Source organism: Mustela lutreola, chromosome 12 (assembly GCF_030435805.1).
Source record: "Mustela lutreola isolate mMusLut2 chromosome 12, mMusLut2.pri, whole genome shotgun sequence".
NCBI lineage: Eukaryota > Metazoa > Chordata > Mammalia > Carnivora > Mustelidae > Mustela > Mustela lutreola.
Window position 1 is genome coordinate 91,216,128 of NC_081301.1, and position 17,039 is coordinate 91,233,166.

Consider the following 17,039-nt stretch of genomic DNA (forward strand, 5'->3'; position numbering starts at 1 on the left):
AAGTCTTCTTATCCCAGGGAGGTAGCCCCGTTGTCTTCCCAGTTCCCTGACAGGTCATCATTGAACACAGTCTTAAGACCTTAATTTTCCTTTAAAAAAAAAAAAAAAAAAAAAAAAAAAACCAAGGAAATAGAGAAAATGACTGACACTTTTTCTGTATCCTCCTAATATTCAGCACAACACGTTAGATGGGTAATCTTGAGATCTCAGACTTAGCAGTGAACGATTTTGCCTGGTGGGTAACTTAGAACCAGAAGCTAATTAAGTAAGACAGGGACCATGCAAGGCATGGGATCACAAAGAAAAATAAAACCTGGTATATGTAAATGAACAATTCTCAGTAAATTAGCTGAGATGACTGAATCATAAATAGTCTTATTATTTGTAAACTGTTAATTCTGGTTTTCTGTGTGATCTTTCATATTGGAAACTGGGGTTTGGTTTTGTCATTGAAAAGGGAGTCTGACTCTTGGTTTGAATGTAAAGGACTCAAAGTGCAACAACTCTGAGAATCTTGACACTAGAGAAGAGTAGGGAAAAAAGCCTTCACATACCTTAAAATGAATTACTGGTTAACTACTATTAATATGCCATGGGCCCGGAGACCAGCATATAACACTGCAAGATCAATACGGGTATTTATCAAGTGTGGGTATCGATCTTTCATGAAGGAGTGAATCATATTTCACGCTGCATATGTTAGTGCAAAAAAAAAAAAAAAGTAGCAGAGGCATTGGGAAGCCTTATCAAAGGACTGGCTGTGTGGAAGGTAAATGTACTGAGTTACAAACACGAGCATGGCAATAAAAAGGGATCCAGTCTGCAGGCAATATTTCCGCACACGTCTCTGTCAGACGGATGCCATTGGTCATTTTTCCAGATACATGCTCCTCTAGCTCCTTCTTGCTTTCTGAGTTGTTGAATCCAGTCCTGCTGACCTGTTTTCCTTCTAGCACAAATTAGTACTGTACCAGTAATAAATACCAGCACTGAAAAGGTCTGACTTCATTCTTCCGTTGACATCTTGGCAGAGGACCTAGAGGTTGATAATTTTTACAAGAGACTGCTGGTTAAGAAAGCTACCACATTGTCTTGGGAAAGCACAAGCTACTGTGTTTTCTCTTATTACTAATCCCATTTTAAATCATCTTGGCCGTGTTTACCCTCGAAAAATAAAGTGAGATCCAGCTTAAGAATTTTCAGCAAACTCAGTAAGATGTTTCCCCTGTCTTTGTGCTTCGTCATCTTGTCCATGCAGTTAAAATGCCCCTATCACAGTGTGTGTCAGGTATGGGGCTGGGCAGGAGGAATTCACAGTGTTTAGATCAAGTCTTTGGAGCCAGCTGCCAATGTTTCCCTTTTTTCCCTCTATGGCTCAGAAAAGTGTTAGGAATAGCCTATTAAGAGTTCGTACGTGGGGAACCACTTTTCTGAGTATATACATACATATACATTTCAAATTGTGCATGGTTAGTTTATATGAGTTTTGTGATTTAGGAGTTAAAATTCTGCCTCTGGGTTTATTGCCAGTCAGTACTGACACTTGGCCCAACTGACCAGCTTTGACGATGACGTCCCAGCGTTCCAGACAAGGTCTCTAGTTACTCTTTTAGGAAGTAGGCTGGAGCGGAGGTAGGAGAGGTGGCATGTTCTGCTTCTGTTCTTACTCTTCCCCAGTCCGGGTGAGAGCTCTGCTCTTCACAGGCTGGAGTGTCACATGATCACCCGGCAGCAGAACAGGGGTCTGACTGCAGAGCTGAGTGGCTTCCCTGGGTGCCAGGGTGGGACTTGGTTGTTTGACGGGAGTGCCCGCAGCACAGACGAGCGGGGATTCTGGGCATTACTGCAGCCTCCCTGTACAAGCTCATCATTACCTCTCCAGGCCCTGACTATTTAAAAAGTGTAGCATAGCCTAACTTCTAGGCCATCTATTCAGAAGAAACGATTCTAGTGTAGTCCATTCTCCTGCCTCCTTATTCTCATAGATCTGTTGTTTGTGCTTGGATCACCTTTCCTAAAACCTTTTTTTTTTTAAGCTTTTATTTATTTGATAGAGAGAAACACAGAGGTCTGAGAGGGAACACAAGCAAGGGGAGTGGGAGAGGGAGAAGCAGGCCTCCCGCTGAGCAGGGAGCCTGATGTGGGGCTTCATCCCAGGACCCTGGGATCGTGACCTGAGCTGAAGGCAGAGGCTTAACAACTGAGCCACCCAGGTGCCCCCCTAAAATGTTTTTATGTTGCTCCCTCACTCTGAGAACCTTCATTGACTCGCTATAGCTTGAGAAGAAACCAGAAGTCCTTGGCTGGCCTCCACATCCAAGGCTTTCCATGGTTTTGAGCCAACGCAACTTCCCATTCTCATCACCTGTGGGCCTTTGACATCAACTCTGGACTCCTGCCAGGCTCATCTGAGCACTGTCTCTGCAACATTCCTGTGCTTCTCCTGCTTCATGATCCTGTTGCTGTCATACTCCTTCGAGTGTGTCCGCATGCCATCTTGTCTAAATCCCCATCCTGGCTCCCATCTCCACTACTTTTGCTGATGGTGACATCTGTCTATACTGTTATTGTGGCAATGAGTTGAATGCTTTGTAGATTTCTCAATTTTTGCTTATTTTCCCAAGTAGATGGCGCATTCTTTTTTTTTTTTTTTTTAAGATTTTATTTATTTGAGAGAGAGAGAAGGTGAAAGAGAGCACGAATGGGGGATGGGAAGGGCGGAGGGAGTGGGAGACTCCCGGCTCAGCAGGGAGTCCAACATGGGACTCCATCCCAGGACCCTGAGATCATGACCTGAGCCGAAGGCAGATGCTTAACTGACTGAACCACCCAAGCATCCCTAGATGGCACATTCTTAAGAAGAAGTGTAACATTTTGAATATTTCTTTTTGCCTTTTACAACTAAAGCAAATCTTTGAACATAGTTCTAGGATAACAAATGAATGAGTCAAATATAAATACAGAAACATAATTTAAGGTCAAGAATAAATGATTTCTAAAAAAAAAAAAAAAAGAAAGAATAAATGATTTCTATATTAACTGTTCCTCTTGATTTTTCCAGAAGCCCTATGTAGAATATTAAAGTTTTCCAAAGGGGATAGATGCTCAGATCGAGTTAAGCTTTTGTGGTTAGAATACACAAAGAAAGGCTGGGTGTAGGCCAAGAGGATCGGAACCATTTGGCCGCAGCACACACACCACCTGTGATTGGAGCTCTGCAGAGATTTGGTGGGAGTCGTATTGATTTGCTTGCTCTTATTTGGTAGCCAGTAAGGAGTGTCACAATAATGCAGTCAGGGGTCACGTCTTTAGGAATAACTTATGGAGCAGTTGCTTTGAATCTTTAAAATAGACCAGTGATTCTCGATCTTTGAGTGCATTGAAGCCTCCTGAGGGCTTTGTTAAAGCTCAAGATGGCTGGGCCCAACCTTCAGAGTTTCCGATTCAGTGGGTCTCTAGTGGGGTCCGAGAGTGTGCATTTCTGCAAGTGCCCAGGTGGTACGCATGCTGCCAGTGCAAGGAACACACTCTGAGCGCTGCTGGATTAGACACCTGCTGTATGATGGATGTTTATTTCAACCTTGGGAAATTTCCATGTACTAGTAGCATGCGCATAAAGGCTGGGAGTCATAAAGCTGTTTTTAACATTGACCGAGAATTTTGATGTGAACTTGAAAATGAAATGTGTGATTTATAAGATATAGCGTTTGGTAATTCCATGTGTCCCTAGAGCTTTTTAAAGTGTCACTTTTTTTTTTTTGTTTGTTTTTTTCTTTAAGAGAGGGGGAGAGAGAGTGGGGGGTGAGGGGCAGAGGGAGAGGGAAAGAGAGAAACCTAAGCAGGCTCCATGCCCATACTCACAACTCTGAGATCATGACCAGAGCCACATCAAGAATTGGATGCTTAACAAACTGAGCCACGAGGCATCCCTGAAATGTCACTTAAGAGTAATTAAACATTTTAGGATTGGAAAATATTAAGGCATCTCTTCTTAAAGAGCTCAAATGATTTATATTATTTGAATACTGGTATGAAATGAAGCTTTTCCAACATGTATCTTAATTTATTCTATATCTGAAAGAAGAAATAAAATATGGGTGGGTGGGAAGTGATGGCATCAGTAGCTAATGACAGTCTGCTATAGCAAAGCAAATCCTTGCTCTGACCTGACATAGCATGTCATTTGAGGTTCCCTGTGCAGTTTGTTCAGGCCATCCTCTTGTTGCCTTGAGAATTATTACCAGCATCATTTTGTTGCTGGTTAGAGCTGAGACCTGCTGAAAGATCCTGACTGAGTTGTGATGCAGAAATTCATGAACCCGTGTCCGTAGAATGCTAGTGTTCTTGGGGTTCTATTTAACTCTTTATCCACTAAAGTACTTTGTTTTCTGTATTGAGAACCCTTGCTTTTGAAGGGCAGGTCGTAAGGGGTATCCAGGTTTCTCACTGCGGGGACACAGATGAACATCTAAAATGCCTTCCTAAATGTCTGAGACTGTGTATGGATGTCCCATCACTGCTTGTGACTGAGTGGTTAAGACAATGTCATTCGTGATATATCGGATAAAGGGCTTAGAATCCAAAACCTATAAAGAACTTATCAAACTCAACACCCAAAAAAACAAAAAATCTTGTCAGGAAATGGGCAGAAGACATGAACAGACATTTCTCCAAAGAAGACATACAAATGGCCAACAGACATATGGAAAAACGCTCAGCATCGCTTGGCATTGGGGAAATACAAATCAAAACTGCAACAAGATAATACCTCCCACCAGTCAGAATGGCTAAAATGAACAACTCAGAAACTAACAGATGCAGAGAAAGGGGACTCTCCTCCACTGTTGGTGGGAATGCAAACGGAGGCAGCCAGTTTGGAAAAGAGTATGGAAATTCCTCAGAAAATTAAAAATAAAACTTTCCTCTGTCCCAGTCACTGCACTACTAGGTATTTATTCTTGTATCGCAGAGGATACAAACATAGTGACTCAAAGGGTCATGTGCACCCCAATGTTTATAGAGCAATGTCCATAATAACCAAATTGTGGAAAGAGCCCAGATGTCCCATTAACAGATAAAGAAAATGTGGTATATATACACATATACACACACAAATATGTACGTACGCATGTACGTACATACATACGTACAATGGACTAGTATGCAGCCATCAGAAAGAATGAAATCTTGCCATTTGCAATGACATAGATGGAACTAGAGGGTATTATGCTAAGCAAAATAAGTCAGAGAAAGACAAATACCATATGATTTCACTCATGTGGAATTTAAGAAACGAAACAGATGAACATGGGGGAAAGGAAGGAAAAATAAGATAAAAATAGAGAGGGAGACTAACCATATGAGACTCTTAACTCTAGGAAACAAACTGAGGATTACTGGAGGGGAGGTATGTGGGGAGGCTGGGGTGACTGGGTGATGGGCATTAAGGAGGGCATGTGATGTAATGGGCTCTGGGCGTTATACCCAACTGATAAATCACTAAATTCTGCTCCTGAAACTAATGATAGGCTATATGTTAAGTAAATCTAATTTAAAAAATTTTAAAAAGTATATGTCATTCATTCTCTGATTTAAATACCCATACAACTTGTCATTTTTGTAAAACTTAAATTGCTAATTTAATCAGGAAACCAATGAAGACACAACATTAAACACTTGAATTAGCTACTGAAAACCACCTGTTATGGCATGAGTTTGGTGTTTAAAATAAAAAGTAGGGGAGTTCAGGAGGAGAGAACAGGCATGGGTCTTCTCTCGATGCGGTGTAGAATAACAAAACTGGAATTTCTCATCTCACCATCTGGGAAGAGGAGAGAAGAAAGGGAAGAATTATAATGAAAATTGGATTGACAGAACATTGGCAGGAGCTTAAGGGGATGGATTTGGTGTTCTTTGAGAGAAAAGAGACGTTAGTACTGACTTTGAAATGAGGTTGTAAAACAGAACTTGTACCTTTTTTATATTTTCTTTTTCCCCTTCCACATTTAGCCAGTGGACATCTGAACATCTGCTCTGGGCCATGTGTTGACTCTGGGGAATTTCTGTCTGCTGGCTTCTCCCCACTTATCTATGTTCAACCCTTCTCTGTGGTTTAAAAATGAGATAACATCTTATTAGGAGCTTCTCTGTCTTCCTCACATTTATTTTGATGCCTGGCTACTCGGAAAACCATTACGCCTTGATCCCTTCTGCAAATACTGACCACTGCATGACCTGCACTGCTAGATACGGGGACGCGCAGGTGAACCCGGAGGCGTGCTGCCTGCTTGCTAGACCAGCACTCTGGTGAAGAGAAGGCTGTCCGTGCTCATGTGGTCTGTCTGTCTCATTGTTTACTTGCTCCTTGATCTCTTGGAAGCTCCTGCTCCTCCCACTGTGCAAAAACCACAAGGCCCTGAAGACTTACCTAGTCCTCGGTTGGTCTTTTCCAGAACTGATTTGCTTGATGTCTTAGCTGCAGTTGACAAGGCATCCTGGCCCCTCCAGGATCCCCATCAACTTTGGCCTGTGTGACGTTGTGTTCTTTCTTCCGTTGTCCCAGTTCTACCCCCAGATCCTTTCTCTTCTCCTAGAACACACTGTTTTTTAACAACTCCCTCCTCCTCTCCCCAGAGGCAGCCGGCACCTCCTGGGTGCCTGGATCCCTGCTGTCAGCCTCCTCTCTGCCAGGAGTGCACTTTCTCACCCTCCCCAGTAGCCTGCACGTGCCTCCAGCATCTCCTCTATTCAGCAGAACCCACCATCTCCCTCTCCCTTGCCACACCAGGCTTCTCCCTCTCCCCAGACCGCCCCTCCAGGTCTGCTGAGGTGTCTCCCCATGCATGGCACAGGTCCCTCACTTCAGTTTGCAGACTTCAGGGTTCTCTTTTTGCTTGTCCTAAAACTGCCATCAGGTAAATCACTCTGCAACACAGATCGGCCATGAGCTCCTGGCTTGGAAATCATCTGAGGACCGGCCGTACCCTGCAGGGTCTGAAGAGGCTTCCCCACCCCTCACTCCAGCTCCACTTTTCCCCATTCCCTGCACCCAGTTCTTCAACCCCACTGCCCTGTCCAGCACTCCCAAGCCCTCCCCCTTTCCTGCTCCTAGTCTTTTGTCCTTGTTGACGCCTCTTTCTGCTCCTCCATTAAAGGGCAGCTGGTGTACAGTTTTCTTCCCCAAGATCTCTGTGATCTTGTCTAGGCTGCAGGTCATCTTCCCAGTCTTTGGGTTTCCATAAAAGTTTCTGGGTCTTCCTGTGTGATCATCCTTGCTGTTATTTGTAATCCCATCACATGTTTCACCCTCGACTGTAGACTCCCTGGGGAGGGGCATCCTGACACCTTGCGGCCATTTCAGGCACGTGGACCCACTCTTTGAACATTCTTTAATGGATGTGCTTTGGAGAGATGACTTAGAAGTCTGCTTGTTTATTGCCATCGACACAATTTAATATCTAGACCCAGGGTTGAGAATCTGTAGCCTTTAGGTTGCTTCGGCCCAATGTCTGCGCTCATGAATAAAGTTTTATTGCAACACAGCCACTCTGCAGCTGAATGGCTCACAAAGCCTGAAATAGTTATGAACTGACCTTTTACAGAAGAAGTTTGTCTACCCCAGTATATACCATTGTCCAGACTCCTGAAGGATACAGTATCCGCTGTGGAAGGAAGTGAAGGAAACAATGTTTGCTTCAACTCTTAGCCTTTCACTTTGGCTCTTTGACATATCAGTGTGACTGCTATAGTTAGGGCAGTGGGATTTTTCTATTTATTTAGAGTGAAGTGCAATTAATTTTGTTGTAGAAATGATACAGACAGCCAAGTTAACTAGAGTTGCTCTCTAATTTCTTGATGTTAGAATAGGGTTCTCTGGGGAGAAGTTAAATCTGGTCAAGCTTTATGTTAGTAAAATGTTTTTGGTATTCTCAGTAAAAAGAACTGACCAGCAAGGGTCGCCCAGCTGTGTTACTCGTTTGGCCAGCCTTAGACACTTATCCTGTATTTCAGCCCTAGGAGGAAGCAGCGTGTTCCAGACCCTTCCCCTACCACTTTGGAGATGAGGAAGGCCATAGGTGGCCAGGGTTTTGAGTTAAAGTTTTGTGGACCGCCCCCTCACCCCTGCTCCCGCATTTAATATTGTATGGTCTTTTTGTCTTTCTTTCTAGAGGGACGCATGGTCATCCAGGATATTCCTGCTGTCACCAGCAGAGGGCACGTGGAGAACACACCTGACCTGGTGTCTGACTCCACCTACTACAGCAGCTTCTACCAGCCATCTCTGTTCCCTTACTACAACAATCTGTACAATTACCCGCAGTACTCCATGGCCTTGGCTGCGGATTCCTCTTCTGGGGACGTGGGAAGCCCCCTTGGCGGGTCCCCCGTGAAGAACAGCCTTCGGAGTCTCCCAGCACCTTATGTGCCTGGGCAGACAGGAAACCAGTGGCAGGTAAGGCATTACCCAGAGCGACTGGATGTGTCGAGAGCACACACAGACGTACCCATGACCAGCTCACACATGTGTGTGCACGTTATGCCAATGTTGTGAGGGGTTCACGCTCCCATGATGTCATGTGACCCCAGAGGTTGGCTGCAGGAATTGTAAGGGAGTATGCTTGTATTCGTTTGCATTTGAAGTTTTACTTTTTTCATTTTATTTTTCACTATCATTTTACATAAAGACCCCGTTGGGTAGAGTCAGATTCACAAGGGGTTCACTGTGTGAGGTCTCTCCCCCTCCAGGCTCATCATCCTCACTTTCTTTGAGCAGCTTAGAACATGGTGGGTGCAGCCTTCTGGCTGGCAGTGATGTTAGTGATGAATTAGCACCTTGGGAGGGAGAAGGGTTATCATCTGTATGTTTCCATGGAAGCAAGGTAAGAAAAGGAATTAGATCACTGTCATTCTGGGCCAAATTGTTGGTTTTTGTTTTTGTTTTTGTTTTTTTAAGTTGGAAATGAAGATCATCAGTCATACTCAGTGTACAACCAAGAACTTTTATTTTTTTTTAATATTTTATTTATTTAATTGATACAGAGAGACAGCTAGAGAGGGAACACAAGCAGGGGAGGTGGGAGAGGGAGAAGCAGGCTTCCCGCTGAGCAGGGAGCCCAATGTGGGGCTTGATCCCAGGACCCTGGGATCATTACCTGAGCCAAAGGCAGACGCTTAACTACTGAGCCACCCAGGAACCCCTAACCAAGAACTTTTAAATTAACATCTCAGGTAAAAGAAAGCGTTTTGCATTGTCAGGAAAGGAGTGTTGTACCAGAAGCTGTCCTGCTTCTTCAGCTTTAACCATTTCAGTCCTAGAGTACGTGTGAGGCAGGTGGAGGCAGGGAAAGCATTCCCAGGCTGGGTCCCCCTGCTGCAGGAGTGTGGACACACAGGTGCTGACACTCACCCCCGCCAAGCCCCCTCTGACCTCAGTGTTATGATTGTGGGAGAATGTATTTTGGGTATGTTTACCATGTTCAGGTTTTGTCAGTGGGGCTTCCAGCACAGTGGAGAGACATATTTGGGAGTTCAGGGCAAATCTTTGACCTTCTTATGTGCACCTTAAAAAAATGTGAGTTGAACTTTTCCTCTGAGCAATTCTATTCTATTTTGCATTTTTTAGGTGTGGGGAAGTTCTTAATATTCACGCTTCCCCACTTTGTGGATTCTCTCATTACAGTTCGGGATCAAACCTCTTCAGCCCATCAGTATGACTGCTGTAATCCACTGGGCTACACATTTTCATGTTTTCAACACATTTTATTTTTTAGAATCATACTTTTTAAGAAGAGACCTTACAGCCTTGTGAGTGTGAGAACTCAGAGTAACATGTGGTAGAGGAAGTACAGTGATTTATGGATCAGTCAGCCTGGACCCCTGCAAGCTTCTCCACATGCCGGCTGGACTTTATTAGTAGGGGCAGGTTTTAGGTTGATTTCTATCAGAGACTCTCTTCTCTGGAAGGAGAAAGATGTATCTTGTAATTCTGAAAAAAACAAAAAACCAAAAATACAGTGCAGCCTATAGATTCCGGGAAGCAGGGACTACTACTGAAGTGTCCTGGTTTCCTGGCTACTTCCAGGCTTTAAGGATAAAGTAGGAAGGTGAACCTATTGCTTATGAGAAAACGGATGAGCAAAAAACATCTTAAGTTTGTTCTGAGAGAAAGCTGGTGAGCTCATGATCAGCTTTAGAGCGAAGTCTAACATCTGCTTCATCAGATTCGTTCAGCAGGCATAAGATGGGAGCTGGCGTATGATGCTTGACACCCTAATGTCTTCTTACTCCACCTGGAAAACCTGGGAATGGAGTGACAGAGGTCTTGGATTTCCTCGGAGGACTCTTGCCAAGTCCCTCCCTCCCAGGGACAGCCAAGAGGAGACAGGCTCCCTCAGCCATCTTCCTTGCCTGGTCTTGGAGAGACATCTCAGGTGCTATGTGCAAGGAGAGAGTACCCCTAGGGCAAGTTCCTGCACCCTGGCTAGCAAAGCGGGAAGGAAGAACTGTGCCCAAACTTTCTTCGTCCTGTGGGGCCAGGCAGCTTTGAGGCTATTCATGCTTTCTCTTGCACCATCACCTATGGAGAGAGGTTTCCCTGGTTAGCTGCCCAGGAGAGATGCCAAGACATCGTGTAACATATATGTTTATTTTCTAAGGAGGCTGGGCTTAATTTCTTTCCTAGCCAGTCGCCATTGGTAATCTGTTCTCATATAACAAAATATTTTTGCAGAACCAGGTCCTTTTCTGCTGCTGTAGTTGTTTCCCATTCCTCTTAGTAAGTAATAGCACCAGTGATGACAGCCAGTTTTTGCTGGCCAGTGAGTCCTCCTCATGGCCTCAGGAAGCAGATCATGTTGTCTCCTCTTTAGAGAGAAGGACATTGAGACTCAGGGCTGACTTAGCTAAGGTCACACAGCACCAGACAGGAGAGCTGGAGTTCTGGCTCCACAGTGTTTCTCAGCACTAGTTACTGTTGGGTCTGCCAAAAACTCAGGGCCACGGAAACCACCATCAATTAATATGAACATTAAGTCCACCCTGTTTAGTTCTTTTGGGCTTAGAATTTCTACCCAAGTGCTTTGCTTTTTACTGGGGATCTTCTTGGAACACTCTTCTGATTTTCTTTCTTCACTCATGGAGGTTGGAATTAGGCAGAAACTTCTAGAGTGGTGTGGATGTGTGGTTACTTCAGATGGCTGAGAATGGGACCTCTGAAGCTTTCCTGAAATATGTTATCTTGGCAGTTAAGTGTTTAAAATATGCTGAGTTCCCTGCTGTCTGAAAGTTGTTTTTGGAATCTGCATACAACTTTCCTTTGACTATGATTATCAGTAAAGCATATTTAGGTGCACCTGGCAATGTGTCTGTAACCTAGAAAATGATCCTAATGATTGCGACAAGGGAACTTGACCATAGGGCTTCTCCATTCCTTCTAAGTCTGATGCCGTAGGAGTCTGGATTAACCTTAGGACCAGATATAAACACAAGCTTGACTTACAACTTTGGTGTGAGACCCGCAAAAAGTAGTTCTTTTGGAAATAAACTCCTAACATCTAAAATGCAAGAGCTGGGGCGCCTGGGTGGCTCAATGGGTTTAGCCTCTGCCTTCGGCTCAGGTCATGATCTCAGGGTCCTGGGATCGAGCCCTGCATTGGCCTCTCTGCTCAGCGGGGAGCCTGTTTCTCCCTCTCTCTCTGCCTGCCTCTCTGCCTACTTGTAATTTCTCTCTCTGTCAAATAAATAAATAAAAATCTAAAAAAATAAAATAAAATGCAAGAGCCTATAGAGATGCAAGCCATCAGTTTGTAAAGTGTCAGGTGACCATCAAGCCAGTGACGATCAGAGCTGCAGTGGGTCCTGTTCGGTTCCAGTTCAGCCCATCCTGCTGCAGAGAAAATGGAGATCCAGAGCAGAAAGGATTCACTCTGTACCCACAGTCAGTGATGGCAGAGGCTGGACTGACAGCTAGGTCTGTCGGATTAGAGGAACCTGGAGTCTCGTGCTGGAACATCTGTATTTGTTTCTAATGTGTGATTCAACTGTTCTTGAAGCTTTGAGCAAAATACAAAACAGCCTTTGAATCTCTGTGTTTTTGTCTGTGAAGTGGGCATAGTCCTGCCTTCATTGTTGCCTGGATACGCAGTGGTAGTGCACCTGCAGTGAGGAGATTACTGCATGGGGAAGCTTCTATGCACACCAAGGGCCATGCCAGCATGAACCACAGTGACCTGTTTCCATTAAGCATTATTTTTTTAAAAATCTACCCATTTTTAGTCTTCTGTTCATATATATTTTACTTAGTTATCTCAGATCCCCTCTGTAACAAGATACAGAATACATAAGGCACATTTTAGTTGCTGTTAAAAGACTTACATGTGAGTAGGGGCCAAGTATGAAAGTATTGGGAATAATTTTTATCAGGGTTGGGGGAGAAAGAATGTGTTCCACTTAGCAAAGAGAAAACCAAAAGCCTAGACAATGATTATAATGATGCAACATACGTTTAAGATGTGTAAGTTATAGAGAAGTATTAATTAAATAGTGAACACCTTCAAGCAGTACTTACAAGTAGTAAGTGTTACTGCTATTTATAAGAACTGGATCACTCACTCCTTTTGTTTTTTTAAAAGATTTTATTTATTTATTTATTTATTTGACACAGAGAGAGAGACAACGAGAGAGGGAACACAAGCAGGGAGTGTAGGGGAGGGAGAAGCAGGCTTCCCACTGAGCAGGGACCGATGTGCGACTTGATCCCAGGACCCTGGGATCATGACCTGAGCAGAAGATAGACTCTTAATGATTGAGCCACCCAGGCGCCCTGGACGACTCACTTCCTAAACCAAGTTGTTAGGGCAGGCGTGTATGGAACAGCCATCTGAGCTGTGGCCCCACAGTTTCGGAAAGGTGCCCTGGCTCTGTTCTTTGGGCCATGCCCTGTGCCCTCCTGGTGGAAGCTTCCTAGGGGAGGGCAGCATGTGGGTGCTCCCATGCCTGTCGTCATGTTCTTCATCTCCTTTGTGGCAGGTGTCCCACATGTGCATCTGGAGAGCCCCACGCTAGCTTCTCCTGTCTGCATCTTCTCTTGGTCAGACCCTGGCTCCGCCTCAAGGGCCCAAACCTTTGGCAGCATCTCCTCTATCTGCCTTCTTGCCTTGCTGCTAGGAGCTGACTTCCTGCCTCACTCCTTGCCAGAGCAAGCCACGGTTCTGTTTGTTATCCTCCTTCCCTTGTTGTTCGGTGGATCAGTGTGTGTTGAGGGAGCAGGACACGTTTCTCAGCAAAGAGCTGCCTTTTTGACTCCTAGAAAGAACTGACAGAACTGCAGATTAGCATCATTTTTTAAAGCTAGTCTTCTAAGAGATCAGTAGGGAGGGCCTTGAGTTACTTGCAGAAAGAAATCATTCACTTTTTATTGTAAAGCTGAGGCTTCCGGTAGGTGTCCCTATAAAATCAAGCAAGCCACAAATATTTATTGAGCACCTACTAACTGCAAAATCTACTAAAAGAAATAGAGCAGCGTAGTAGGTCAACATCCCAGCATCTCAGGCCTCTTTTGTGTGCATGCCCTGCATGCTGAGAGCTGCTGTAATCACCTCAGGGTCTGCCTCCAGCCTCTGGAGATTTGTGACCCAATCACAGATTCCTGTCCTGCTGTGAAACAGGAATAACATTTGTGACACTGGAACAGACTCACGATGAATGGCTAGTTCCGCTGACCAGCAGCTCAATTTCACTTCTGCATTTAATTGCCTGCAAAAGCTGTTTATTGCCTTGTGCACTCCTCCACAGCAACATTATCTCTTAAATAAACATGTTGTACCAGGTTGACAAGGGAGAGGTACATATCAAGTGAGCAGAAATAAATACGGGAGGACTGGGGTCTCCTTTCTGTCCCTCTGGCAGGCGGCCTCTGGATTGCTTTGCAGAAGCTGGGGCCACCAATGTGTAGACTCCCAGGCAGACTCCCATTTGGAACACAGTTCTGGTGCGGTCACAGTGGCAACGCGGGTGATTTTGTTCATTCAGGTGGTTATTTTGGGCCCAATCTGAAGTGTCTTAGCCCATGTATGCTGATGCCTCTCACTGGGTGTGTTCGCTTATTAGATAAGCAGGCACGGAGAGCCTGCTGTGTGGTAGGTATCTGCCACTGAATCAGACAAACATGCGAAATGCAGGTCTTGGGGGGGAATCGTGCTGTTGTCACCTGGACAAAGTGACAGGCAGGAACTTGAGGGTCATCTAAGTAGCCCTGTGTTTGAAACTGAGCTACAAGCAGGAAGGAAAGCTGATTCTGGCATCTGGAGCTTGGAGCTTGGAGCTTGGAGAAGGTGCCCCCTTGTGAGCATTCCTGGGATGGCCCTCTAGCACCTTCCATGGGAGGGGGAGTGCAGCAGGGCCACGCAGGGCCTTACAGAAGCCCCTGCACTTTGATGGTCTAGGTCCTACAACAAGCAGCCCCATGGGGCCCTTTTCACACTGCCTCCTCTTTTCATTCGAGTTGCTCAGCATCAGAACAACATGTTAGCGAAAAGATTAAGAGGAAGTGACTTCTGGAGCTTGCGCTATGTGGGGGCAGCCAGCAGCCCCTCCCCACCTCCTAGAAGTCCCACAGGAGGGCCCTGTGGGGGTGCGGGTGGCTTAAATCTGGCTCTTGTTCCCAGGGAGACAGTTCTCATTAACAGTCAGTATTTTAAAATACTCTTAAACCTAAAAAACAGTGTTCAGAGAAAAGGAAGTAGAATGTAAAATCCATGTCAACTTTTAAGGTTTAACAGACTTGAGATCCATTCTTTGTTTGCCCCGGGCCACCAAGCTGTACCATCAGGGATCCCAGGGTGACACACATCTGGCCACCTCAGATTCCAGGTTAGGTCTGAGCTGAGGAGGCTGAAGGGATCAGTGGAACTCGGCTGGGTACAGGGGAGCCAGGACCCGGCACTGGGCCCTCTACCCTTGCTCAGGGTCTCTCTCCCCAAACAAGTCTTGTGATTGCCGGGGCTGCCTTCTCCAAACTGTCCCATGCCAGCCGGTAAAACTAGCCGACGCCTCTCCTCTTAGAGCAAGCTGGGTATTGGCCCCTGTCTGTTGGTGGGTGGACGCGGACTGCCTGTTTTCTCAAGAAAGAAACACCAGCAAAGTTTGCCAGCACACACACAAGGAGAGTTTGTGAGAGCAGATACCATTTAAAATATTTCAAGCAGTTTCTTTCCTTAGGAAAAGGTAATTTCAATAGATTCAGTATTTGCCTGAGGCTGTTAGGGCTAACAACCTTTATTTGGTTTTTAAAGGAGAATTAGAGAGATTTAAGTTCATGTTGATTGAAAGTGTGACAGGTTCTGGGGAGATGGGGTATATTTATTTCGTATCTGACCACTTCCGTGAAATCTGTAGTTTTGATCATTTTGTTGTTGCTTATTTTGGGGTATCCAGGATAGATGCAGAAAAATGGTGGTACTGCTGTTTCCCCCCAGATGCTCCCAGTTCTCATATATGTTCCTGGTGCATTATTCAGTTCCGATACCTGCAGCAGTTATTAGAGTCATCTTATTTTACTGGGAATGTGTCTAGTGCTTCACTGTCCTCCGTGAGGGTTGTTGTTACCTGTGCTGGTTTTTACAGAGAAATGAGAAAAGAAGGACAAGGGAATTTTTCATAAAGCTCAATTACTCAATTCAAAAAATTGCTTTTAGGGGCGCCTGGCTGGCTCAGCCGGTAGAGCATGCAACTCTTTATCTCAGGGTCGTGAGTTCAAATCCCACACTGGGCGAAGAGCTTACCTTAACAAAACATTTTTTTAATTGTTTTTATTGAGACTATGCTCTCCAACGTTTTGTGAAAATAAAATGATTCTATGAGGTGGCAGGATTTCTTTTGTGTAAATGCCCTCACTCAGCACCATCCCTGCCCCTCCCCGTCTCGGTCTCTTCTCCATCTTACGAGCCTGCAGTCCAGAGAGAGTCTGGAAACCTCTGCGTCAATCACTGTGTGTCACCATGACAACAGCAGGGTTCCCTGGGTCTTCTGCTGCTGCTTTTAGGGATTGTGTCCACTTTACACGCTGCTTAACTCTTTGCGGACAGAGTGGTTTAGTCTCCTTCTTCCTTTCTGCGGCAGCTCTGTGAACATCCAGCATTTTGTGGGACTCCTTCCCATGAACCCCAGGTAGGCTCTGCTGTCTGGCTCAGTGAGGACTCAGGACTCGGCCAGGTCAGGGGGTCAGTCTCAGAGAATCTTCTCTTTAAGGAAACACAGAAGTCCCCACAGACCTCAGGAAGTTTAAAGCCAGAGAAGGGAAGGCATGCGGCTTCTCCAAGTTTGGGGCTACCTTGCCTTTGCTGTGAACTTCCCCTTCAGAAGCCTGTCAAATCTTCGTCGCATTTATACCTTTCTGAAGCATACCTCCTCCCAAGATTCTTCTCTTGGAAGGAGAGGATAATGGCTCCGGCCCTCAGGGGCCTTCTCAGCACAGTCCTGCTCCTGCAGGCAGCACGAGCCCTGAGGCCTGCATGAGTGCAGCCCCCACTCCCTGCCTCTCAGCAATCATCAGCGATGGGCATGGTGGTCAGCATCTGGGGTTTATTGCTTCCTTCTTGAAGGACTTGCTGATTTGTCTCAAAGATGATGAAGGCTTCGTGGCCTTCATGCTTCTGAGCCTGCAGTGAGGGCACTGTGGGAAGGAATCGGTGCCTCGGGGAGGGGGGGTGTGCTCTGGGCCTGAACAGAGCTGAGTGAGGCAGTGGGCATTTTGGAAGCTGCACCCGGAGAGATGGTGAGAGGTGGGCTGAGGGTTCTCTCCTAAGGGCGGCAGGGCACAGGGCGGGCATTTATGCCAAGTGTTTTGGTGCAGATGACAGAAGAGATAGAAGTGGCCTCTGGAAACCTGGCCCTGGGGGCGGGCAGTGCTGACCAGGGACTGGGCCCTTAACATCCTGAGGTGCTGTTTGATAGCCTGCAGGAAGCAGTCCAGTAGCATCCAGGCAGCCCCCGTGTTTAGGGGGGCTCAGGTGTCTAGGAACCTGGGAAGACTCTGGTACATG

At 45.6% G+C, this 17,039-nt stretch overlaps 1 protein-coding gene across 1 annotated transcript in view; it reads left to right on the forward strand.

The window, feature by feature from the left end:
• Window positions 1-17,039, forward strand: part of DMRT1 (doublesex and mab-3 related transcription factor 1) — a 107,365-nt gene that overhangs the window by 34,568 nt on the left and 55,758 nt on the right. The window contains exon 3 of the mRNA XM_059142250.1: window positions 8,169-8,456. Coding sequence (XP_058998233.1) covers window positions 8,169-8,456 — 288 coding nt within the window. The remainder of the gene's footprint in view (window positions 1-8,168; window positions 8,457-17,039) is intronic.